Source organism: Triturus cristatus, chromosome 2_1, assembly GCF_964204655.1.
Source record: "Triturus cristatus chromosome 2_1, aTriCri1.1, whole genome shotgun sequence".
NCBI lineage: Eukaryota > Metazoa > Chordata > Amphibia > Caudata > Salamandridae > Triturus > Triturus cristatus.
In genome coordinates, this window is record NC_140581.1 from 1092175226 (window position 1) to 1092200481 (window position 25256).

A 25256-nucleotide genomic window follows, 5' to 3' on the forward strand; every position below is an offset into this window, starting at 1 on the left:
CCTCGTTAGAGCTCCCCTTGGCAACATCCAAAGTTAAACATAAAGGATTATGATCACTGAAAGGACTAAAATGATGTTAAAATGGGAGATCAGCAAGTATAATGGGGCTGAAACAATATAAAATCAATTAACGACCAACATCCCCTCCCTTTAAAAGTCAGACAAATTTTAGGGTTCAGAGAGTTCACTAGTTTCTCAATGGTAAAAAACAAATTATGAGTATCTAGGAACTCGTTGAGCTCCTGGCCTTCGTATGAGTGCATAAAGTGTAACCCTTCTTTCAGCAAACAGCTATGATTTAAGGTGTCACAGTTTTGAAGGGGCTCAAATAAATGACAATTAAAATCATCAGCAAGCACTATTAGATCTTGCCCATCACCCTTAGCTGACATCGAACTCAGAATACTGTCCTATTGGGAAACTCCACATGCCTTAAAACTAACCCCCTTGTTGTTTTAAAAGTTAATTAACACCAACGCTAAACAGCCTGGGAGTCATAGCCATACCCCATGCATAGTGTGCACCTGCCAATGGAGGTCACAAATATACCCACTCAATTCCACTGTAAAAAACATAATTAAGCACTCCCCACTCTTCGCCCTGCCCACCACTGAAGGTCCTGCGGGTTCAAAGTAAGTCATATTACCCTCAAGAAAAAAACTATTTTTAGTTTGCCATGTTTATTAGAGACCTATTATGTGAAAAGATTTAATAAATTGCACCCATCTGGGATCAGTAAGCTTAGAGGTAAGACCCGCAATATTCCATGACTACCAATTATAGCCTTTAAAAGCTTGAGAAAGGGCAACTGCAGGTGTAGGGACAGCAGGGGCCACACAAGTCGGAGAAGACTCACATGGATCCAGACAATCACAGGACTTCAAACCACTCAAGGGAAGAAATATGTGAATGGTGGACACGATGGGGGGCGGCATAAATACTGGGCAGTCATTAACTGGAAAAAAAACCTAAATAACAGTTGAGGCTCTAATGAGCAAGCTGAACTACCCGGTCTTTAGAAGAAACCCAGAGGGAGGGCAACTATTCCTAGAGTGCCTAATTGTGGGTAGGGGGCAGCTGCAAGGAGTTCACCCACTTGCAAAGGGTTATTAAAATTCACCACCCAAGGTTTCCTATCCTTGCCTATCCAGCTTATTCTACAAACCATAATGATAAGAGTCCTCTAACACCCCACTACAAGACAAATGTGTTCCAAACCACCTTATTCTTGAGTTCTTAAAATGATTCACCATTCGGATTAGAGTAGGAGAGGACATTCCTCAAAACAAAGACATAGGGAGCCACTTCAAGAGACAAATTAAGCACTTCCCCAGCATTGGGAGGACACACAGGGTGCATGCGACTCACTATATCACCCAGGGCATGGGCGGACAACTGTTCCCAGAGTTTCTATTACAAACCCTGGCCTTGAAACAACCGGGATAAGGCCAGCATTGGCAGTAGCATGATTTGAAACGCGGTCACGTCACAGAGCTGATGGAAGCAATTGGCCTCCTATGGTCATGTGAGGTACCCTGCTCCTGACAATTCCCACACCCTCTGCTCCCCTCATTCAACAAGGATAATATCTCTGAAACCCTGCCTTCAATATGGGAGATCCTTGCCCAGATTGGATCCAATTTGTTGTTTAGCTCTGTCTCAAACTTCCTGAGCGACACATTCTTAGAAGTTGGGTTAGTAATGGGTCGACCGACCTGCTTGGCCTCATCAGAAAACTGGGCAGAGGAGCACGATTTGCATTTCTGCTTGCGCCTCGGTGTTGTAGGGGTTGCAGAATGCCCTTTGTCGTGGGTATCCCCCGATCTTCTCCCTGATGACCTTGTTGACATAAACCGAAAGGTGGTCCCTCCAAACCATTACCGGCCGGTAACCCATGGGGGCGTGAGAGGGGACAGTCCCTATTCAGAGAAAGCCTCCTCTCAGCCAGCTCTATATTATTGGTTCTGACCCTCAACGCCTGATGAAGAAAGCCATCTATGGTGGAAACACGACAGATGGCAGGTAGAGGCGTAATCTTAGTAGAGGGTCCTTTCTTCTTTCCCATACTTGCGGCCCCTTGAAGTACCATTTGTCCTCTGAGCAAATTGAAGCCAGGACACTATTTCCAAAGAAAGATCCCACAACAAATGCCCAATAATGGCAATCAAACGTGACAGTCAAAGGGGGGTAGGGCAACAGAAAGTAGCTAGTTATGCTGAAGAACAGTGAAGCAGTCACCCTTTTCTCCACTGTGGTCAAAATAAAAATGTGAGCCAAGGAGGGTGGCCCCCCTCTTCCTGCTGCTGATGGGCACCGACTGGCCCGCTCTTGGGTGCGGGACACCTCTGATGAATTTAAGGTGCTCCACCACCTGAGAGCAGCGTCGTGGCCCGCTCCAGGCCAGGAATGCTGGGGAGTGTAGTCTCTATCCCCAGCGCAGGTACAAAAGTACCGGACAGCACAGCAGCACAACAAATGAGGGTCCCGTGCTGCGGGACGCCTCTGATGGATTTAAGGCACTCCAGCACCTGCAAGAAGAGGCATGGCTCCCTCCAGGTCAAAAACGCTGGGTAGTATAGTATCCCTCTCCAGTGCATGTGCGAAGTCTCGGGCTGCACAGCAGCAAAACGAATGAGGGTTCATTGGTGCGGGACAACTCTTTGAATTTAAGGTGCTCTGGTGCCTGAGAGGAGCACTTCTCGGCCGCTTCCAGAGCAGGAATGCTGGGGAGTGTAATATCCCTCCCCAACGCAGGTGCAGAAGTCCAGGGCAGCACAGCTGCACAACAAATGAAAATTTACTTACTCCAAGAGCAATGTCTCATGAGCTTGTATCATCCCAAGCGTTGGTTGATAAACTGAATAACTCTTTTCATGATAAGATGAACATTTGTGATGACTTTATTGGTAAAAAGATCAGACTGTACCACATGCTGTATTCTGCAGACTGTATGTCTATTATCAGAACATAAATGCCGATAGTTGGAGAAAAATGGCTGCATTTTCAAAATACATATACAGCTAATTTCTGAGCGTTAAAACATGTGAAAAGACTTACAGCTAATGTATTACTTTCGTGCCAAAGGCATTGCAGCATTGTAAGAAAGTGGGTTTCTGTTGCAGTAACCCCCCCCCCCTTTTTGCCTAATAGCTGATGCACTTTTCCTTGTTGTGCCCTGGGCTCCTGCCAATCAGGGCCTGTGTTCCTTCCCTAAAAACTGCCTAACAGCCAAAACCCAAATAGGCAAACCCTGGGCACATGTCAGCCCCTGGTAAATGGTACCCTAGGTACCCAGGGCCTTGTGGCCAGGGAAGGCCTCTAAGGGCTGCAGCACTCATTGTGCCACCCTTAGAGGCCCTGTACCCTAACACACACACACTGCTCTTGCAGGCTGAGTGTCTGGATACAAGACAAAACAGAGAGTCGACATGGCACACATCTCTGTGTGCCATGCCCACAACCTACACTGCCCTGGCATACATCAGCCACCCCTCTAGCTGGGTGCCCTATGCCAAGTGGTGTGGGCACAGAGGCAGGAACCCTGTGCCCCTACAGTACCCAGGTCCATTCCTGGGTCCTGTAAGTGCAGTGCTGCCATCTAAGAGTATATGGTGCTGGGAGATTGTCAAACACGAACTCCACAGCACCATAATGGCAGCACTGAAGACTGAGAAGTTTGGTATCAAACTGCTCAGCACATTAAATCCACACTGGTGCCAGTGTGGGATTTAATGTACCAAGCACCACAGAGGGCATCTTAGAGAGGCCCCCTGAAACCTAAACCTACAATCCACGTCTGTTCTGAGGCTGCCTAGGCTGCCACACAGCAGACATGTTGCTGGACCCCTGGGTAGGAGAGCCCCTGCTCTCCTGGGTCTGCAACAATGCACATCCTGGGCGAGGTGCTAAATCTCCTCCCCCAGGATGGGCAGGGGGAAGCTTCAAAGGCATGCCGCCTCTGTGAGCTTCCCCAGGCCACTGCAACCCCCCACTCTGGCGGGAAACTTGGCCGGAAACCCCAAATAAGGACAGGGGATGTGCCCGCCTGCCAACCCCACCCCTCAGGTGGGGGAGGCGAGGTGAAGCACATCTCCGGGCTCTCGCCATCTTGAAGATGGGAAGCCCTGTCCAATCAGGACTAGGCTCCTGTCCCCCTCCCACAGGAGAGAGGCAGGATAGGGGGTGTATCCACCCCAGGACAGGGGCCCATTGGTCCCTGCCCTTCACCTACCTGTAACACCCCTAAATCCAGTATTTAGGGGCACCCTGAACCTTCCTTCCCCAGATTCCAGATTCCAAAATACAAAGAAGAGCAAGAAGAAAGAAGACCTGCCCTGCAGCTGCTAAGAAGAGGAAGACACCAACTGCTTTGGCCCCAGCCCTACCGACCTGTCGACCCTCAAACCTGCTCCTGCTCCAACCCGGCATCTCTTGTGGCCAGCAACCTCACAAACCCCGGAGGACCTGGCTACCTCTTGGCTCTAAGCCCCTGGGACTCCCATGAGTAGAGACTCTACTCAAAACCTACCTCTAATCCCTGGCAGCAGCCCGGAACCGCGAACCCAGCACACTCCGCACCAGCCAAGCCTGGCCAGTGCCGGAGTGAACAAAGACCACGAGGACGACCCCACGGCGACTGTGACCCCGAGTCCGGCACCCAAGGACCTCCCTCGACACTCCTGAAGAAGCCTGCAGCCACAGAGCAAGGTGCCCCCCTACCGCGATCAACAGAGGGTAAGATTTCCCGACACCAAAAGGCACCCCTGCACGCGGTGCCCCGCGGCCCCCTGTACCCAATCCCGGGGTACCTACCTATCCTCCAACTACCCAACTTACCTCTCGAAGTGGTGGTGGCACCTGAAGATTCCTCGTCCCCGAGCTTGCAGTCTTTTTCTCAACCGGAGATTTCCCATTGAAACCAATTGAGCGCCCGAAGGCTCAAAAGCACCCTGCACCCAGCCGCCCGAGTGGCCCTGGCAGTGCAACCTCTACACCTACCTACTTGCCCACTTGCCCTGAGTAAGTGACCAGGAGCCCAGCTCCCACAGCCGCGTGGCTTGCTAGTCAGCAGCCACCTACCAAGGCCCCCCTATCCCTCATAGGATAACATTGGACCTAACTCTCTCTGCACCCGGCCGCACTAGAGTCGCTGAGGGTGACCCTGGAGGACCCCTGAGTCTATGCACAGAACCTCAACTCTGCCAGTCGAGTACTTACCTTTAAACCGATAACTCTATTTTCTTCATAGGGTAACATTGACTGGCTTTTTCCTGAAATTTCTTCGAAGTGTGGACTTTTCAAATCTTAAAATATTCACCAAAAATCAGCCGAGTAACGAAAACGAAAATACTCACCTGCTCTTAGGTGAGCTCCCAGTGCTGGAACTTGGTGCCCAGCACTGACTCTGAAAAATACTTACAACTGTACCTACCAGTAACCCCATTTTCTCCCATAGGAAATCATTGACTGTTTTTCTGTGAAATTTCTTCTAAGTGTAAATTTCTGCAATCTTTAAATATTCTTTATAAATCGTGTAATATCTGAAAACGTAATTACTTACCTGTTTTGGATAAAGGTCCCAGTACTGAGTCTAGGTACCCAGTACTGGATTCCAAAAGTAACGAGAACATACTATACCGGTAAGTGTCAACTTTTAAAATAGCAAAATATTGTCTAAAAATCATCACAGTAATTAAGTCGACTTTTATCCCTTGATTCCAAGTACTGACCCAGGACTGAATCTAGGATCCAGTCCTGGAATTCCAAAAGTAATCCTGAAAGTAATCTGTGGCAAATAACATGAAACTTCCATTGAACTCAATGCATTATTGTGTTTAAAATAGTGTTGCTTATTGCAATCCCTTGTAACTGTTTACAAAAGTCAATTGCATATTGCAAAAGTATTTATATAAAGCATCTCATTCTGAGAAAGTATATTTTAATTCCAATTGTTGGTTCTAAAATAAAACAAGCATATATTTTTTATATATAAACCATTGGCCTAGAGTTCAGTTATTGAGTGTGTGAGACCATTTGCTGACTGAGTGTGCACAACAAATGCTTTACACTGTCCTCTGATACTGCCTTACTGCTCGACCAAGCTACCACTTTACAGAGTAAGGTTATATCTAACTTTAGCCTCTGTCAAACCCTTGGGGACTGTGGACTCTGTACACCCTGTACCTATTAAGGAACAACATATACAGAGCCACTTTCTCACAAGCATTGGCTGGGTATGTATTACCCATGCAGAGACATTCCAAATTGACAAAGCCTTTTTTACATTACTGCTGGCAACCCTCTCTGATACACTGAGGGGATCACTGCTAGTAATTTTGCATATGGTGGCCTCTAATACAATCTTGTCTGATGTGGTCACTATTACAACACTAATATTATTGGTAACAAACAGTGTTTTTCATCGAAAATAATTAATTCTTAATATACAAAAGGATGGCAGAAATAGTACCCATCCATAGGGGAGTACAGGCCATGGCCTGACAGCCTCCTTTAAAGTTAAAACACCATAAATTTATTTGCACATAGTAAACACCCAGATAACTCTCACTATGGGCCTCATGTAGGTAGCGAAATACCGGTCGGTAACGGCCGAATTTCGGTAAATATGCCGTTACCGACCGGTATACAGACAAGTGAGATGTAGGAGTCCAAAAACCACTTTTCGGTAAATATGAGGCGGTAAATACCGATTCATAGTTACCGAATACATAATTAACGAATCGGTAAACATGAAGTGGTAAATATGAAGTGGAAATAATCAAAATGACATGTAGGAGCACTCGGTAAATAAGAAATCCAGGAAAATCGGTAAATAAGAGTCGGTAATTAACACGGAAGGAAAGCAGGTGGTAACCAACAGCAGTGCAGCTCAGCAATCCCAAAATGCAACAGCGTGGACAGCCTGGCAGCCATGCACGTCATTGCAATGCGCCTACGTCTACAGGCAGCAGGACTGAGGGTTTGGCGACGGAAGGAACGCATCCACAGACAGCGCATCACACTATTCCAGCTGACTGATGCAGAGATACATGAGAGGTACAGGCTACACCCCGAAACCATCATGGACTTAAGCAGGGACCTACACCCACTCCTGGACCAGCCAATAAGAAGGGCGCACGCCATACCCCCACATGTGCAGGTGCTCTGCAGCCCACATCTGCTGGCATCCGGCATTTCGCAGGTGGTGACAGCTGCGGTGGGTGGTGTATCCCAGAGTTGCCTGTCCCGTTCCTTCAGGAATTCATTCCCCCATTACATTGGCTGCATTGATGGGACACACATCCCACTCTGTCCACCAGCTGACACAGAGCACATCTACAGGATCAGGAAGTCCACCCACTCCATCAATGTGCATACCGAATGGAATGTTATTGTGAATGGTCCCGTGGGTGGCAGAACCAAAAGGTGCGCGTATGCTATTTACAACGAGGTCTGCAAGTTGTCGCACAGTGAGGCGGCCTCCAGACTGAGAGCCATTGACCAAGCGAACATGGAGAAGGCCTAAGCCGTTATAGATATTAGCACTAGCACTCTCACTCCTAGGATTCATGCATGAGACAATGGGCACATGCAAGTACACGGCGCATGCAATGTACAAGCCCCGATTTCGGCGTGCGTCCTACGAGGTATCCCAGTGCCTGTGATTACACCTTCTTTCGCTGTGCTTGCAAACGGTATTCATTTAAATATGATAAATGATGTTTGCTGCGGGATGTGAGTGGTAATCCCGTACATAACTGTCTCGCATGAAGTTGTCTGCTGCAATACTGTTCTCATTCCACCCCCGCATGGGCGGCGGGATGTTTCCATCTGACCTTCGATTCCAACCTTGAAAGCAGAGTCCAACTAGTTGAGCAGAATAGAGCGCCATTGTCCCACAAACAGGTGCCTCTGACTTCCCTCGTGAAATATTTGTCCTTCACGTTGCTACTACGCGCACTGAGGAACAGGCGCTTCTGAATACTGACCTCCCCCTGCATTTCGGCTCTTTGATCCAATGTATTATCAATGCCTCGTCCACGACCGGCCGGGCTCAATTTGTGTGAACATGTGGGGCTCGGGTCTCGTGACCTCCTTCCACACTATTATTTGTGTAATTTCGGCATTTTACATTCACTGTTGCCGAGCATCTTTGGAGGTGTTCCGCTGCATCTGGCGCTGGTGGAAGGTGTGCTGCTTTAACTTTTCATACTACGGAATGGCTGCTCCTTCTGTGCCACACGAGCGCCTGTCCCGTCTGCATCTTCTTCGTGATAGGATGCTTGACTTCTATGGTACTTTGCCATTGGCGACTTTGAGCCTGGCTTATGGATTATCCTTCAGGTATTCCTACTTCACCTGCGTACAACCTGTATTGCACTGCCTGGATTGTCCCTTTGAATGGCCTCTGGATTTGTGCTTGACCAACATGCTGTCTCCGGTGCCGGATTTCGATCGACTGATGCGGCCCTTAGTGTCTCACGAGTTGTCCTGTTATGGTGTCCGGATCATGGAGTGTGGAGCGGCGCTTGGTATCCTGGGTAATTGGGACATCTCAGCGGCAGCCTACGACTTCTTGTCCATGAGCTATTTGGAGGAACATTCCGGGTGCCCTCAGATTGTGCTAGAGGCTCCGTGGGTTGGAGCACACGTATGTTCCTTTTCTTTACTCAATTGGATGGCTGAGACTTTTAGTGGCCCTGAAAACGATTGGCTGTTGGAAGCCGTGGCCACATATGCTGCCTATACATTCATGGATTGACTGGATAGTCGTCCATTGCGCCTGTGCTACTGGACAGCACCCTGGCGCGACATTCATTTCTTTTATTTCTCGTTTTTCTCTTCCTGATGGTCTGCTTGAGTTGTTTACTATATATGCATTGTGTTTTTTACAATTGTATGCTGCAATTAATTGGACTGTGGGACTTTGGCGCTGCATTGGTTATGCCCTGTCCTGCTCTGACCAAACTGAACTCTGCTTTCTCTCTTTTCTTGCCTATTACATATTGCTTCGCTCAAGGGGGCGTGTAGCGAGTTCTCCCTGCATACGAACATGCATTGTTCAGTTGGCATGACCGCGTTGAATGTTATGTAGCCATATTTGTGTCTTTGCACACGACACTGCGTTTACATGTTCTTTCTTGAATAAACTGATGACTCGAAAATTCCTTCAGACGAGTGCATTATGTTGTTCCCATCCCAAGCACTGCGCAGCGACCTTGGTCTGTACATGCTGTGACACACAGTCTGGAATTTTACACAATGCATGTTTTCCACTCTGGGTTGTTCGACCCACGATTTAGCCATGGCACACGCGCAGCTGCACATACCTGAAAGTTGGTGCTTTTAATATCACAGACATCATGTTTATTATTCAGACCGAAGGCGAGCCTTCCTGCGAGGAGACTCCTGATGCTCCTGTGATGTGATTTCACTGAGCTGATCTTTGAGGTATGGGGTCCCCTATTCAAGCCTGAGAGACCTTCTATGATGGCATGATTGTGATATTGGCTACTTGGTTAAGGGTAGGTGGTAGTATCCTCGGTATTTTCCGAATCGCTAAATACCACCTCGGTATTTACCGATTCGGTGGATTCCACCTCGGTATTTACCGAATCGGTGGATTCCACCTCGGTATTTACCGATTCGGTGTATTCCGATTCGTAATTACCGAATGTTACCGAATCGGTAACTGTTACCGAATTTTTACCTACATATAACTTACCGATTCTAATTTACCGATTCGGTACGGCTCGGTATTTACGAACCGGTAAAATTTATTTACCTACATGAGGCCCTATGTGCTTTTTGGTCTGAAGGAAGGAATACTTTGACCACTTCTGCAAAAAGTAATTACTTAATGGTAACAAACCTCCTCATTTCCCATTGATTTCAATGTTGCCCTATCTTGGCCCGGGCTATATTTTTTAATGACACTAGAGTAATTAGTGTAAATTTGGGAATTTTGCATTATGTTTGATTTGACACCTTCCTAAATTTACACAATTATGTCACATCACTTAATTATGCCACAGTTACTGCCAAAATTATAGCATGAACATATTTTTTGCATAGAATGTGGCCTCGCAACATATTTTGTGCTATAATATAGCACTAAATGATGGATTTGCATTGTGTGTAAATTAACTGTAATTTTGTGCTATTTTCCCCAAATTTCCCATAATAACGCAAAAGCAAATTATGCAAATTACACACACCTTTAAAAATTATGTGAAATTAGAGAATATTATTGTGAGGCATTAGAACAGCTTTGTGGTGAATTTCAGGCAGCTCTTTGGCCATGAATGGGAAGTAAGGTAATCAGAAGGATAGCTTTATTCTAATTTTACTTGACTTATTTAATCTATTGACTGTATTCACACCATGAACCATGGGCTCCTTATCCAGAGCCTCTAAGGCAATTCTTTCAGCACGTCTTAAACGTGAGGGCAGCTATAATATTTGATCCTCAGAGTGAGGAAGTCCATTAAGTTTATACAGCTCAACTTGTCTCTTTAAATAGTTTTACAAAAATTGCTTAGTGGTTGAATGCCTAGAATGTAATCCTGGATTTAACTGTGGACTAATGAAAGGCCTGGATCACAGGTTTGATGTGGAAGTGACATGAGGGTCTAAGTCACAGGGTTGTGTAGCTCTGCAAAATCAACAAGCAATGGAGAAAATCAGCAGACAGGTCTGGGGAAAGATCCTTGTCTTAAGCAAATGCATACCTAGTCTTTATTGACCTGTTACAGTTTGTGTACAGGCACAAAGAGTAGATTTAGATGAGATCTATTGATAACACAATTGAATGAAACCGCAGTATCCTTTAGGTCTTCCTTCTGATAGCTTTAGACTCAGGACCGTTCAGTCAGAGGACCTTAGGTAAAATTTGGTGGAAGGGTCACAAATGTGGTGCATGGCTGCAATATATTACAAGTGCATCGTAGCCTCTGGGAATATGGCAGATGAGATGTCCGTCATGTTTTCACAGATCATCCTATCCTCAGAACTTCAACAAAATGCCCAGAATCTCGTTAACATCTGTCTTGATTCATGACAGTCTGTTGAAAAAGTTCACAATTGTCAGATCACACATTTGTCGCCTTGTGATATCTAAATTAGATGATTATTGATTGAAGAAGTTGCTGTTTTGATATTTCCCACTCAGTCTTGATTAGCAAGCTACAGCTTTTATATCCCAGCAGCGGTGGGATGAGGTGGAAGTGAAACATGTTTTAAGGGCAAGTATCCTTGATTTGGGCTCTTCCTCGATCTATAATGACTGTGATGAAAGAAGAGCTGGGCAAAATGTCATGGATATTACAGGTACATAATCTTTCCATATATCCATTGGTTTTCACTTGGGAAATTTATTAGAAAGTGGTAACTGGCCATCTCTTAAGGATGCAGCAGTTAAGGTGATGGATGAACTTTAATTTTTTTCAGATACCTGTATGAAGTGGTGAGGAGATATTCATCTTTGTTTTCTTCAAGAATCCTAGCCTTTGCTGATCGATTTGAGAAAATAGTTATGGATTGCTGCAAAGATACAGTTGTCAGAGGTCAATGCTTCCCAGAGAAGGTATTCATTTTCTATATACACAGAAGGAGTTTTGTTTGAGACTGCAAGAGAGAATTATTTTGTAATGCATTAGCCACTCTGTACAGGAACAACATGGACGTGGATGGCTCAGAAGAGGAATGTAGTGGGCAGTGACCCACACCTAATCTACCTGACCTTAAAGGGGGTCTTCATTGATGGTAAGTATGCTGTTGTATTGTTGTTCTAGAATGCCACTCAGAGGGTGTTTATTTCAAATAAGTGTAAAGAAGGCAGTGCTCACAGTGCAGGAGCCAAGGGACAAACAATTACATTTTCATTTTATCTCTACTACAGCTATATATAAGTCCCAAATCCATGTATGTGTCATCCGAACAACCATTGTGTCTGTCCATATGGAATGAATGCAATGCACTTTAAAGCGACAGTAAAGCCCATCAAAAACGTTCAGGTTTCTTTCAAATGTATAACTAAATTATGAAGACAGTAACCCAAGTCAACGGGCAATGTTTTAAAAGTAATATTTAGACGTTTAAAGCTATGTATTTAGTTGTTTCCCTTTGGTCAAAAATGCATCAAGTAATGTCCAGACAGCAGTATTCTTACGATTGACCTTATGTTTCTTAAAATTTAGTTTACAAAATGTGTATGCGTAGCATACAAACCTTCAATAGAAGAGCCACAAAGTCCTACCTGCTACTTTAGAGTAACTGGTCACCATTTTACATGTAACCCTAAGCATAATTTTAGTCAATTACCATTACTGAGTCAAAGTCCATTCAGGAATTGAAGCAGAACCCCTATAAATACATGTTGACAAAAAAGACAGCAATCCTAGTCTAATTACAGTGGCCAGACCAATTCCATTTCATCATACTTGGAGGGTCTAATGAAAGGGCAGTCATGAATAGCATGCAACAAGTTGGCTAGTTATTCCTTACAAAGCCAGCATACATCTGATTGTAATACCCTTGTGCTGTGTAGAGAAATTGGTGTGAATGTCACTCTGTGAACTAAAAACAGTCTAGCTTGGTACAATGGAATATCAGTCATGCCTTCCTTGGCAGTATTCCAGATGTACGACATTTGGGTGTTATTAATGTTTTGCACATTTGTACAATCCTATTCCAAAAAGGCCTATACAAGCATTGCCATCCCACTTTCAGAAGGGGCCATGGGAAAGCAGGGGCTACTAAGACTCAGCCGTGGAGCCTGAGGTAATTTGCCTCTGATGTCCAGGGGCCCATCATACTGTGTCCGACTATACTGAGGGGCCCTCAAGCTTTTAGGGTCAAGAGACTTCTGGCTGTCTGTGGACTATCACTCCCGCTGAAGGGGTTGGTAGACCCTTCACTCTCTCAGCCAGCATGATCGCTTCCAGGCCCTTCAGGACAGGGAAGAACTTTTTTCTTCTAGGTAAGCCTCCAGGTGATTTCTCCTCACCTTTGGATATCAGCTCTGGCTGCTCAGTAGTTCTCTGTGGAACACTCTGTTCCTTGGCAAAAGAGATTTTGGAACTGGAACATCAAGTGGGTCAGTGGTCTCTATTTTTATACAGTCAAAACAGACAAGGAATGTGGATTCTCTTTATGCACTTTCAGGAAAAGCCTTTGTGTAGAGTGGTGCTTCTCACAGCAGGCTAATCTTCAGCCTGGAGAATCCACAACAGAGGCACAAAGAGGTGTGATCTATCTGCACCTGGCTGTCATCATCCACACTGAAGAGTGATCAGCAAAGAGACAAAAGGCTGTCCCCAGCTAAGTGACCATTCTCACACTGAACAACAGATTCTACAGTACCACCATTCACCCCATCAACTGCCAAATGGCAGGGCTCAGGAAGAATTTCTGAAGTAGCCTTGTCCCCTCTTTCCCCACCTCAGTGTCTAGATCTCTTCTCGCCTGCTAAAAGAATGTTATCAGTACACTTTCACTGTCTTGGAAAACAACCTCACCATCATCTTATCCACAGGTACACATCAGGACCTTCCAAAATGAAACCCGGAGGCCTCCATTATTCTGTTACAAACACAAAGCAGGTGCCACACAGAATACATAGACACACACACATGTATAACCTGTACTTGGGAGGTTCTGGTTAGCACTTAGAAGTGGAACTTTAGATGAGTGGGTCTCAAGGCTTCTACTCTTTTGAAACTGATGAAAATGTCTGGTCACAACTACTGATTCCCAAAACACAGTACACTGCCACCACTGCTTTACATGCTAACAGTATGACTTGGGTGGTTGTCCACTGTCATAAAAATGAGGGCACACTTGGTGCAGCCCTTCAGGCCAGACCTAGAAACTCACTCATGTCAAGGGACCAGCCTAGGCCTACCTGCACCACTGGATTAGCGTGAGGCTGGGTCAAAAATGGCAGATACTTGCAGTAAGGCATTCAGTGCAAGGGAACATGAGTGCCCCCAATGCAGGTGACATTCCTGTGCCTACAAGCAGAGCATTTTGTGTTTATGTGATCTCCATATATAATGAAGATGAAAGGAAGGTCTGGTTTCATCAAAGTAACAAAAGTTGATTGTAGGAAAGCATTCAAATATTCTGCTGGTAATCATCCGGGGTAACATTTCAATCAATTGCTTCTTTGCCCACCATGCCACCTCAGATTCGCCTAAAACAACATTTTTGCAAATCAGCATTGTCTCATCTAGAAACAGTTCAACCTTAACTGCCAAACCAAGTTCTCTCTGAACCAGACCCCAAGCAACCTAAGATCGTTTTTGGACTATCAGTATATTTTGGCATTTTCAGTCTGGTGCAGCTTGGTTCCAAAGGCAAAATGAGCATGGGACCGGTGCCTGGGCATACCCATGATCACTTTGGGCATTACATCAAACACACAAAAGGTGATGGGAGGAATGCTTGAAAATAGTTCAACCACTGGCAGTCACTAAGGGTGGCATTCCAGCCTATTGTTTGTTTACCCATCATGTCACCTCAGAGTAGACCCAGCCACAAGCACACAAGTCTTGGCCCTGCTCCAGTAGGAACAATCCAGCATGAACTGTTAAGTGAGGTCCTTTCTGAAGCAGAATACAAGCAACCCACGACTTGTTTTGACCTATTTGGGTCTCTACAGTGAGGTACAAACTGGCTCCAATAGCACAGTGAGCACGGAACCCACATCTGGGCATACCCTTGACCATTTAGGGAAATATATCACACAAAAGGTGATGGGAGGAATGCTTGCAATAGTCTAACCACTGCCAATCGCTTGGGGTAGCACTCCCACCCATCAGTTTTTGGCCCACAATGATTCCTTAGATCAGACCCAGCAATATGCAAATCAGACTTGGTGCTGCTTTAGGAGGAGAAGTCCAGCCCGAACTGCCAAGTGAGGTCTTGTCTGAGCCAGAACATGAGCAACTGGAGACCGGTATCAGTCTATATGGCCCTCTTCAATCATGTGCAGCTTGGTTCTAATGGCACAATGAGCTGAGGACCGGTGTCTGGGCGTACCCATGATCACTTAGAGCATGGGTACTCACAAACTTTCTGTCGGGGGCCAAACTTACAGTGTGGTTTGTGGCCGAGGGCCGCACCAGTAGGGGTGGGGTCAGTGGGGGTGGGGTCAGTGGGGGCGGGGCTAGAGTAAAACAAATCAAACCTGTTTCAAAACATTACACAATGCGACAATGCTGTATTTCAAAAGCAGATGTAACTACATTTTGATAATACATTTTTGTTAGCAGACAATAGCAATCTTAAGAGGCACTGCATAGCTTCATACACACTTTAACCCCAATTCCATCAAAGTCTCTCTCTCTCTTTGTCAGTCAGTCTCTCTCTCTGTCTGTCTCTCTCCCTCTTTCAGTCAGTCTCTCTCTCCCTCAGTCAGTCAGTCTCTCTCTCCCTCAGTCAGTCAGTCTCCCTATCCCCCAGTCAGTCTCTCTCTCCTTGGTCAGTCAGTCTCTCTCTCCCCCAGTCAGTCTCTTTCTCTGTCAGTCAGTCTCCCAGTCAGTTTCTCTGTCTCTGTCTGTCTGTCTCTCTCTCTCTCTGTCAGTCTGTCTCTCTGTCAGTCTGTCTCTCTGTCAGTCAGTCTCGCTCTGTCAGTCTCTCTCTCTCTGTCAGTCTCTCTCTCTCTCTCTCTCTCTCTCTCTCTGTCAATCAGTCCCTCTCTGTCCCTCAGTCTCTCTCTCAGCCAGTCAGTCTCTCTGTCAGACTCTCTCTCTCTCTGTCTCTCTCAGTCCGTCTCTCTCGGTCAGTCTCTATGTCAGTCGGTCTTCATCTCTCTCTCTGTCAGTCAGTCTCTCTGTTAGTCAGTCAGCCTCTCTCTCTCTGTCAGTCAGTCTCCCTCTCTCTCCCAGTCAGTCTCTCTCTCTCAGCCAGTCTGTTAGTCTCTCTCTCTGTCACTCTCTCTCTCTGTCAGTCTATCTCTTAGTCTCTCTCAGTCAGTCAGTCTCTCAGCCAGTCAGTCACTCTCTCTCTCCCCTCTCTCTCTCTCCACTCTCTCTCTCCACTTTCTCTCTCTCCACTCTCTCTCTCTCCACTTTCTCTCTCTTTCCACTCTCTCTCTCTCTCTCCACTCTCTCTCTCTCCACGCTCTCTCTCTCTCTCCCTCTCTCCACTTTCACTCTCTCTGGAGGGTCATGGGAACATTCCCTGAAAGGTCTGCAGGCCGCCAAGAAAGGCCTGCCGGGCTGGTGGCGGCCCGCGGGCCGTACTATGAGTACCACGGACTTAGAGCATTACATCAAACACACAAAACGTGATGGGAGGAAAGCTTTCTAATAGCCTAACCACTGGCAATCTCAAGGGTGGCATTCCAAACCATCGTTTTTTTACCCACCCTGCCAGCTAAGAGTAGACCCAGCCATATGCAGATCTGTCTTCGTCCTGCTCCTGTCAGAGCAGTCGAGCCTGAACTGCCAAGCGAGGTCCTCTCTGAAGCAGAACACAAGCAACCATTCACTGGCTTTGGCCTTTTTGGGCCAGTGCAGTTGGAAGCAGCTTGCGTCCAATGACACAGTGAGTGCAGGACCCACTTCTGGGCATACCCTTGACTGCCTAGAGCATTATATTAAACACACAAAAGATTATAGGAGGAATGCTTACAAATAGTCTAACCACTGGCTATTTGTAAAGTAGTTGGTCATACCCAGTTTGCAAAGCCTCCATTAAAACGAATTGTTTAGAAATTGTAAAATAGTTGTAGTCCAGGAACCCGGGTTGACCGGGCCATTTAATTATCCCAACTTTAGTGCTATATCGTCACCATTGTAAGGTCACATGGGGCCATGATAGGATGGCAAAGGGTTGAAGATAATTCTAGTCATTTACTAATTTTTCCAGGTTTAGGCAGCAGTGGTAAAGAGATGAACTGTTACAGTCGATTGAAGAAAAAAATAGCTGAGTTTCCAGATTACTCAGAGATGTTAGTGGGTGATTTTAATGGCCATATTACAGTATCCTACATGGTGAATGTGAATCTATACCCCGTGGTGAGGTGTGTGGCCTCACACCTTACCAGCTGCATGACAGCAAGTCAGAAACAAGCATTGGCCATGTCAATCGGTCTCGCCATATTATTGTATTTTGTGTTTTTTTTCTATAAAAATTCTATAGTAATAATACAGTATGTTCAATATAGTAGTTTTAATAAATGACTGATAGTGCTTTAGTATTTTCAAGATATTTTTACCGGCAGTCCGTTTGGCAGAGCTGATAACGGCTAACTGAGATTCAATTACCCACGAGCAATAAAGGATGGGTTGCAGCTTTGTTGGTAAAACCGAGCTGAACCTGCTACAGCATTGGTCAAGTAGCGAGGGATCAAGCTCTGAAGTTAAGGGGCCAAGTTGAATCTCACCACATCACTTAACCAATACAGACTACCAGTGCTTGCTTTGGAAAGATCGACGTGCAGGTACTCTGTACCAGAGGGCCCCCTCATCATTTTTCACATTTCTTTTGTAAAATTGTATCTATTAAAAGTATCCATGGTATGTGGCTGGGGGGTTTGAAGAATATTCGGAGTCCCTTCCCTTTTGACACATACTACCAGGTAGGAAATACATAACAAAAGATGTTAGTGATGGTCCATTACAGAGCATAATGTTTCTTTTGACCAGAGCCTGAAGCCCCCCCTTGGGATCACCCGAGATCCCCCTAGGGGGGCCCTTCCCACAGTTTGAAGACCCCCGACCTACGGGGACAGTAACTGCTATGTCTAGAATGGTCTGGTGGAAAGCCAGTAATAACTCATGTGCAGTGTTTCTTCGCATAATCTGTAATTTCTCCTTCCCAACATATACCAGTGCTACAATTAATATCAGTCAGACTCAAATGCACATTTTCCTCTGAACAGGATACTGCCCGTGTTGAATGGCACACGACAAGTACATCACAAATTAAGAATTGAAAAGCATCATCAAGGCACAGTGGTAGATTCACATGGAGCCTTGTGCTTTGAGGTACGGGGCATGACAGGACCCTATGGAGCTTTAAACATAGGATAACAGGACCCTGTGGAGCTTTAAACACGTGGCCCCTAACTCCAACCACGCCCTCCCAACCAGGAAACAGGAGTGTGTGAAGCAGGGGCATCTAGAGGCTTGACCAGAAATGGGGGGTGGCTGACACATTTATCAAGGTACAAGAGTCTACCTCAAGAAGGAGATGGGGTTATCTGTAACGGAGAGTTTGCTATGCAATCTGGGCCCCCTTCTTGGTAATTCCAGAGCTAGTGTTTAACAAATTTAGGCAAATGTATGTGGACATGCGCAGAAGGGGTGGTAGTTTTGAATGCACAAGATGCATGCACCATTCTGAGTGGGTCCCGGACATCACATTTGTATGTTCCTGAAGGTACAGAATACCTAAAGCTGGTGCTCAAAGTTAGTTCCAGACCTAGACCAGATTGTCAGCAGAAAATGTAAATAAACATATGGATATGCCAAAAAGAACCTAGCAAAGATCAATCCCTGCTGCACTTATGTTTGCTACCCAACCTACAGCGCAGACCTCAAAGTGAAGTACCAAGAAAAGAACTGGAGGGTGGGGGGGTTGGAGGATGAAGTGAAATAGTTGTATGCATGGCTGGTACCCAATGGTCACAATAACATGGCTTCCCTGGTTACCTCTAGGTGTAGCTTGGCATCTCATCCACCAATAGGCAGGACAGGAAGAGGTTGCTTCTCACAAGAGGTTGCTTCCCACAATGCTCAGCATGACGGGCTGCTTCCTGCTATTTCTCCCAGGTAGCCAAGAGTAAAAGTTCATATTCAAAGTTGCTGCGGAGAAAGAGGGATAGCTCATTTGTTTTGTGATAAAGTGAGTCACATTGACAACAGTAATGCTGGTTTAGTCGTAGCTTCTTTAGACAAACTGTACTGCGGTTGAGGATGTGGGTAACAGTCAGAGCTTGGGAAACCAGGTTCGAGCCTTGGCGTCAGCTAAACATTCTGTAATTCTGGGCTTATCACTTAATCTCCCTGTGCCTACCAAAAATGAATGTGTCCTTGTGTAACGTAACTGGTGCTTATGTAAAGCGCTCCAATACCTTTGGGTCGAGTTTGCTACATAGAACTGCAACAAAAAAACTCTTGCGTGTGGAGGGGGTGTGCTTGAAACCACGCTGCGCGCCGGTGTAAGATGTACTAGACGGTACACTGAGGCAAGCGTGTGTACAGCTCCTGCTGGTATACATGTGCAGCTACGCCCCCTCCTCACCTTGGCGAACCGCATCAGACCCCTGTGGGTATAGGGCCACCAGCTGGGTCTGTCCGAGTGCATTGTATAGTATCAAGCTCTTGTTGGTGGTGTCTACTGTGCCCAATTCTTTTATCTCATCTAAAGTAATGTCACCTGAAAAGGGGAGATGAACAGGTAGTTAATACAAGAGAGCAGGACACCCGAAAGCGCCGTGCTCCAGAATGGATGTTTTCTGTGAACTTTAGTCTTTCTGGTAAATTCAGCTCCATGTGGGCGGAGCACGGGCCGTGGAGTGTTGAAAAGGAAAAACAAGAGGCAGAGTTAGACTTTTGGTGCGCATGCGTATGATGTATAGCATCGCGCGCATGCGACAGTCTAGGTCAGGCAAAATAGAGTGCGAATGCAACCAGCCAATCAGAGGACTCGTATTTACGCGAGCCCTATTGCATTGTAAATAAAGCTGCGGTCGTCCAAGAAAGCTGGAACGGGAGTGGGTGGGGGGGGTCGTGGTGGGCAGAGAAGTGACGGACTGCGGGAGGGAACGGGGGAGGCAGGGGAACAAAACAGTTTTAAAAGTAAAGGAGCCGATAGCTATGGAAGGAGAAAAATAACGACATGGCCGTCAGGAGGCGGGATTAAGTGATGTACCAGCAACAAAAGTGGCTTGTAAATAAACCCCAATGTCATTGTGAGTTATTGTCTGCAGACACACCTGCATTGCTTAGAAATTCATCTGACTGGGGAATGTGACCATAACTTAATATCACTTCACTAGATGTAGCTGCATAGGGTACTGCTGGCATTCTGTAGGAGTCTCCATTGGTTCTAAAGCAACACAATCTGGTTAGAAAAAATAAGATCTTGCTTCAATAATGGTGATGTCTGTTTTAAATAGCCATTTGAATGGTATACCGCCCTGCTGTGTAATGGTTAAGGAATTATATCCTCACCTACGCGTAGTTCAGCTTTACATTATCAAGAAGAAAGAAGGCTGACACAAACATGAAATTAACCAAGCAAAGGAAATAGATGTAAGTTCTTCCCCATTTTAAGTCAAGTAGAGAGGTCCAAGAATCCCCCTACAACTAAATCCATTGGTTAAACTGTTCTCCCAAGAGGAAGAGCTTTTAGACTCGTATGAAGTCAACCAGGTCTTACAAATTAACGATTGCAGGCTTTAATGGATCTGCCTCTAAACCCAAAATGTGTCTCTCAACAAGTGATCACACAACACCTCAAGCATTTCACTGTATTCCGATTGCCTGAAGAATCTACGTCAACGTTCTGGGAGTTGAGCAGCAAACAATTCATGGTGCGTCTTGTTTTGCTTTTCAGAAAAACAAGCTGCAAATATATCCTCAAAGAAACCAAAGATCAAGTGTGGCACCTCTTCTGACTACCTTCAGGCTTTCTTGAAGGGACAGATCAACAATCTCTGCAATTCTCTCCTAAAATGAATAAGACCCTTTTCACATCACCTAGAATTCCAAAGAGAAATAAAGACATTGCTGTCCCCACATCAGTATGCAGGTCACTTCAGGAGGTGAACCAGCAACCTGCCTATACTGGCAAAACTCTATAGGAGGACCAATACCAGGTAAATCATCTGCCTGATGCAGAGTAAGGGTCTACACCAGAAAACCATAGGCCCAATATCCACCCATTAATAAGGTTCTTCCTTGTTAATCTGACAAGGTTCTGCATCCTAGACATGTTACCAATGCATATTGCCCATTGGTCATTTTGAGTGAGACAGAAAGGCACGTGGAAATTTGCAGATGATCCATTCTGCTAAATCTGTGTTTCCTCATTTCATTTAGAATAGGGGAATGGTGGAGTTTATGATGGTGGAGCATAAGCCTGATACACCATCGGAAAACCCTAGCAGGTAGCCCATTTGCCATAGAGCTGCTGGGTTCAGTATGTTGGAAGACCTGTCACATGCAGGTTGCCTTGGCACTGAATTTTCCTGTCCAAGTTCACTCATGGGAAGCATGACTATCCAACTCAGGACATATTTTAAAACTCCCTGTCTCATATCGAAAACTCCAAAGACTCCACGGACATCTGTTTCTTATTTTTCAGAATGAACCCCTACTTAAAAGGTTTTGTTTCTGAAAAAGAAATTATGTCGATTGAGCTGCAATAATATGGTAGCCAAATTGATATTATACTTCCATCAAAAGTATCTACTGTATCGGCAGGAACACTGTCTGCAAATATTTCCTGCAGAGAAGGCGGGGAGCTCACTACTAAACACACTGTCTTTCTCTGGGCTGGAAGGAGCGGCCTCCACTTTCCAAATGGTTTAGCCTCCTGGCCACGTGACTGTAAACAAGGCTTCAAGTCTGCAGCTGCAACACTGGAGCACCTCTATGGGTCTCACACACAATACCCTGTGCTTCTCACATTGGTCAAAATATAACAAACACTCATATAAACCTTGCTTGCTTAAACTGTAGGTTTCAGGGCCACACCACTGTAGCAATGTTCTATATAAATGCAATTTTTTTTAAATGATAAAACAACTGGATTTTGGCTTTCATTTTCTGACAGTGGCACCAACATTGCATCTGTGGTGATGGTTCACTGCTCATGAAGTATGAACTTTTCGCTCCTATGATTTTATCTGGTAGCGATCTGTTGTATGAGATTTCCAGGCTGTTTGGCCAATGCTCAGAAGGCGTTCTTGAATTGAGGCCCCTGCTACATTTATTATAGATGGCTGCATGAGTTTCACAAGTAGTTCAAGCTCTCTCACCACCAACTGAAACCAGTAGTTTGAAAGTATTTGAAATTTTACCTTCCATTCTTAAACCAGAAAGAAGGCGGTAATTCAGATCCTATATTTCCTAAATCCTCCATAATTCAACCTGAAATGTCTTTTTAAGATGTGCTGCTTCTGCATTTATTTAGAGTGTCTCCCCTCTGACATAAATTGCTATTTCTCTTTTAAACTGAAAACCAGCACATAGATATTCTTTTCAGGTCACCTGTATTCTTTACTATTCTTTTAAAAAACACAAATCCAAAAAACACTTTCTCTGGATACACATTCCTTAAGTCAAAACAGACAGAATCGTTACTTGATAAAGCAAATTGAACTTTCTCCCGCCACCCAAGTGCCACCTCATTGTCTAGATCATCAATTATTGTGAACATGAACAAAATCAATTTTTCCCAGGCTGTCATTTATGTGAGGATCTCTCATGAAAGGATACGTAGTCCTGGTTAATCGCATTTTCTACTGCATATCATATTCTCTTCTTAGTCCCTACTGAGAGTGCTGAAGACCTATTAGCAGATTAGACCCTTCTGCCTTTGTGCCACTGGCCACCCCTTTTATCCACAAATGGGAGCTTAGGGGGAAATAGAAAACAGGTCACCCCACACTCATTGACTTCACCTCAACAACAGACCTGTTTCATCTTAATTTGTGAACGAAAAACAACGTTGACCATATACTTTTAAAGGAAACACATAACTTTGCGTGTCCAAGCAGAGAATCCAAGTCTTGCTTCTGCCATACAGTGACCTAAATCACTACTTGTAGTTGTGGTGTATACTCTCTATTTGTGCATGTGGAAAAGTAGGTCGCACACTGCTCGTCACACCAGCAAGTTGCCCCAAAGGACTGTGGGAAATGTAGTGGCGACGGCGGGTACACCTATGCCACGGAATGTAAATAGAACAGTATGTGTTGCGTTAGCCATCCCTGGACACGTGTTTCGAGGTAGTTGCCTCTCGTCAGCAGGGAGCAGGTCAGTGTAAAGGGGTGCCGTGTGGACTGCCAAAGTGTAATTAAAAGCAGGTCAAGTACCTCTCCTGGCGCGCAGGTGCAGATCCAAGGCTCGTCAGCCCATTAGCTCAAGGAAGCCGTTTAAATTGTGGAAAAGTAGGTCGCACACTGCTCGTCACACCAGCAAGTTGCCCCAAAGGACTGTGGGAAATGTAGTGGCGACGGCGGGTACACCTATGCCACGGAATGTAAATAGAACAGTATGTGTTGCGTTAGCCATCCCTGGACACGTGTTTCGAGGTAGTTGCCTCTCGTCAGCAGGGAGCAGGTCAGTGTAAAGGGGTGCCGTGTGGACTGCCAAAGTGTAATTAAAAGCAGGTCAAGTACCTCTCCTGGCGCGCAGGTGCAGATCCAAGGCTCGTCAGCCCATTAGCTCAAGGAAGCCGTTTAAATTGTGGAAAAGTAGGTCGCACACTGCTCGTCACACCAGCAAGTTGCCCCAAAGGACTGTGGGAAATGTAGTGGCGACGGCGGGTACACCTATGCCACGGAATGTAAATAGAACAGTATGTGTTGCGTTAGCCATCCCTGGACACGTGTTTCGAGGTAGTTGCCTCTCGTCAGCAGGGAGCAGGTCAGTGTAAAGGGGTGCCGTGTGGACTGCCAAAGTGTAATTAAAAGCAGGTCAAGTACCTCTCCTGGCGCGCAGGTGCAGATCCAAGGCTCGTCAGCCCATTAGCTCAAGGAAGCCGTTTAAATTGTGGAAAAGTAGGTCGCACACTGCTCGTCACACCAGCAAGTTGCCCCAAAGGACTGTGGGAAATGTAGTGGCGACGGCGGGTACACCTATGCCACGGAATGTAAATAGAACAGTATGTGTTGCGTTAGCCATCCCTGGACACGTGTTTCGAGGTAGTTGCCTCTCGTCAGCAGGGAGCAGGTCAGTGTAAAGGGGTGCCGTGTGGACTGCCAAAGTGTAATTAAAAGCAGGTCAAGTACCTCTCCTGGCGCGCAGGTGCAGATCCAAGGCTCGTCAGCCCATTAGCTCAAGGAAGCCGTTTAAATTGTGGAAAAGTAGGTCGCACACTGCTCGTCACACCAGCAAGTTGCCCCAAAGGACTGTGGGAAATGTAGTGGCGACGGCGGGTACACCTATGCCACGGAATGTAAATAGAACAGTATGTGTTGCGTTAGCCATCCCTGGACACGTGTTTCGAGGTAGTTGCCTCTCGTCAGCAGGGAGCAGGTCAGTGTAAAGGGGTGCCATGTGGACTGCCAAAGTGTAATTAAAAGCAGGTCAAGTACCTCTCCTGGCGCGCAGGTGCAGATCCAAGGCTCGTCAGCCCATTAGCTCAAGGAAGCCGTTTAAATTGTGGAAAAGTAGGTCGCACACTGCTCGTCACACCAGCAAGTTGCCCCAAAGGACTGTGGGAAATGTAGTGGCGACGGCGGGTACACCTATGCCACGGAATGTAAATAGAACAGTATGTGTTGCATTAGCCATCCCTGGACACGTGTTTCGAGGTAGTTGCCTCTCGTCAGCAGGGAGCAGGTCAGTGTAAAGGGGTGCCGTGTGGACTGCCAAAGTGTAATTAAAAGCAGGTCAAGTACCTCTCCTGGCGCGCAGGTGCAGATCCAAGGCTCGTCAGCCCATTAGCTCAAGGAAGCCGTTTAAATTGTGGAAAAGTAGGTCGCACACTGCTCGTCACACCAGCAAGTTGCCCCAAAGGACTGTGGGAAATGTAGTGGCGACGGCGGGTACACCTATGCCACGGAATGTAAATAGAACAGTATGTGTTGCGTTAGCCATCCCTGGACACGTGTTTCGAGGTAGTTGCCTCTCGTCAGCAGGGAGCAGGTCAGTGTAAAGGGGTGCCGTGTGGACTGCCAAAGTGTAATTAAAAGCAGGTCAAGTACCTCTCCTGGCGCGCAGGTGCAGATCCAAGGCTCGTCAGCCCATTAGCTCAAGGAAGCCGTTTAAATTGTGGAAAAGTAGGTCGCACACTGCTCGTCACACCAGCAAGTTGCCCCAAAGGACTGTGGGAAATGTAGTGGCGACGGCGGGTACACCTATGCCACGGAATGTAAATAGAACAGTATGTGTTGCGTTAGCCATCCCTGGACACGTGTTTCGAGGTAGTTGCCTCTCGTCAGCAGGGAGCAGGTCAGTGTAAAGGGGTGCCGTGTGGACTGCCAAAGTGTAATTAAAAGCAGGTCAAGTACCTCTCCTGGCGCGCAGGTGCAGATCCAAGGCTCGTCAGCCCATTAGCTCAAGGAAGCC

General features: G+C 46.1%; 1 protein-coding gene across 2 annotated transcripts in view; it reads left to right on the forward strand.

Moving 5' to 3' along the window:
- LOC146866404 (serum albumin-like) overlaps nt 1-25256 on the forward strand; it is a 462125-nt gene that overhangs the window by 165467 nt on the left and 271402 nt on the right. For both annotated transcript variants that reach the window (XM_085636474.1, XM_085636475.1), the window contains exon 5: nt 11449-11584. In XM_085636474.1, coding sequence (XP_085492600.1) covers nt 11449-11584 — 136 coding nt within the window. The remainder of the gene's footprint in view (nt 1-11448; nt 11585-25256) is intronic.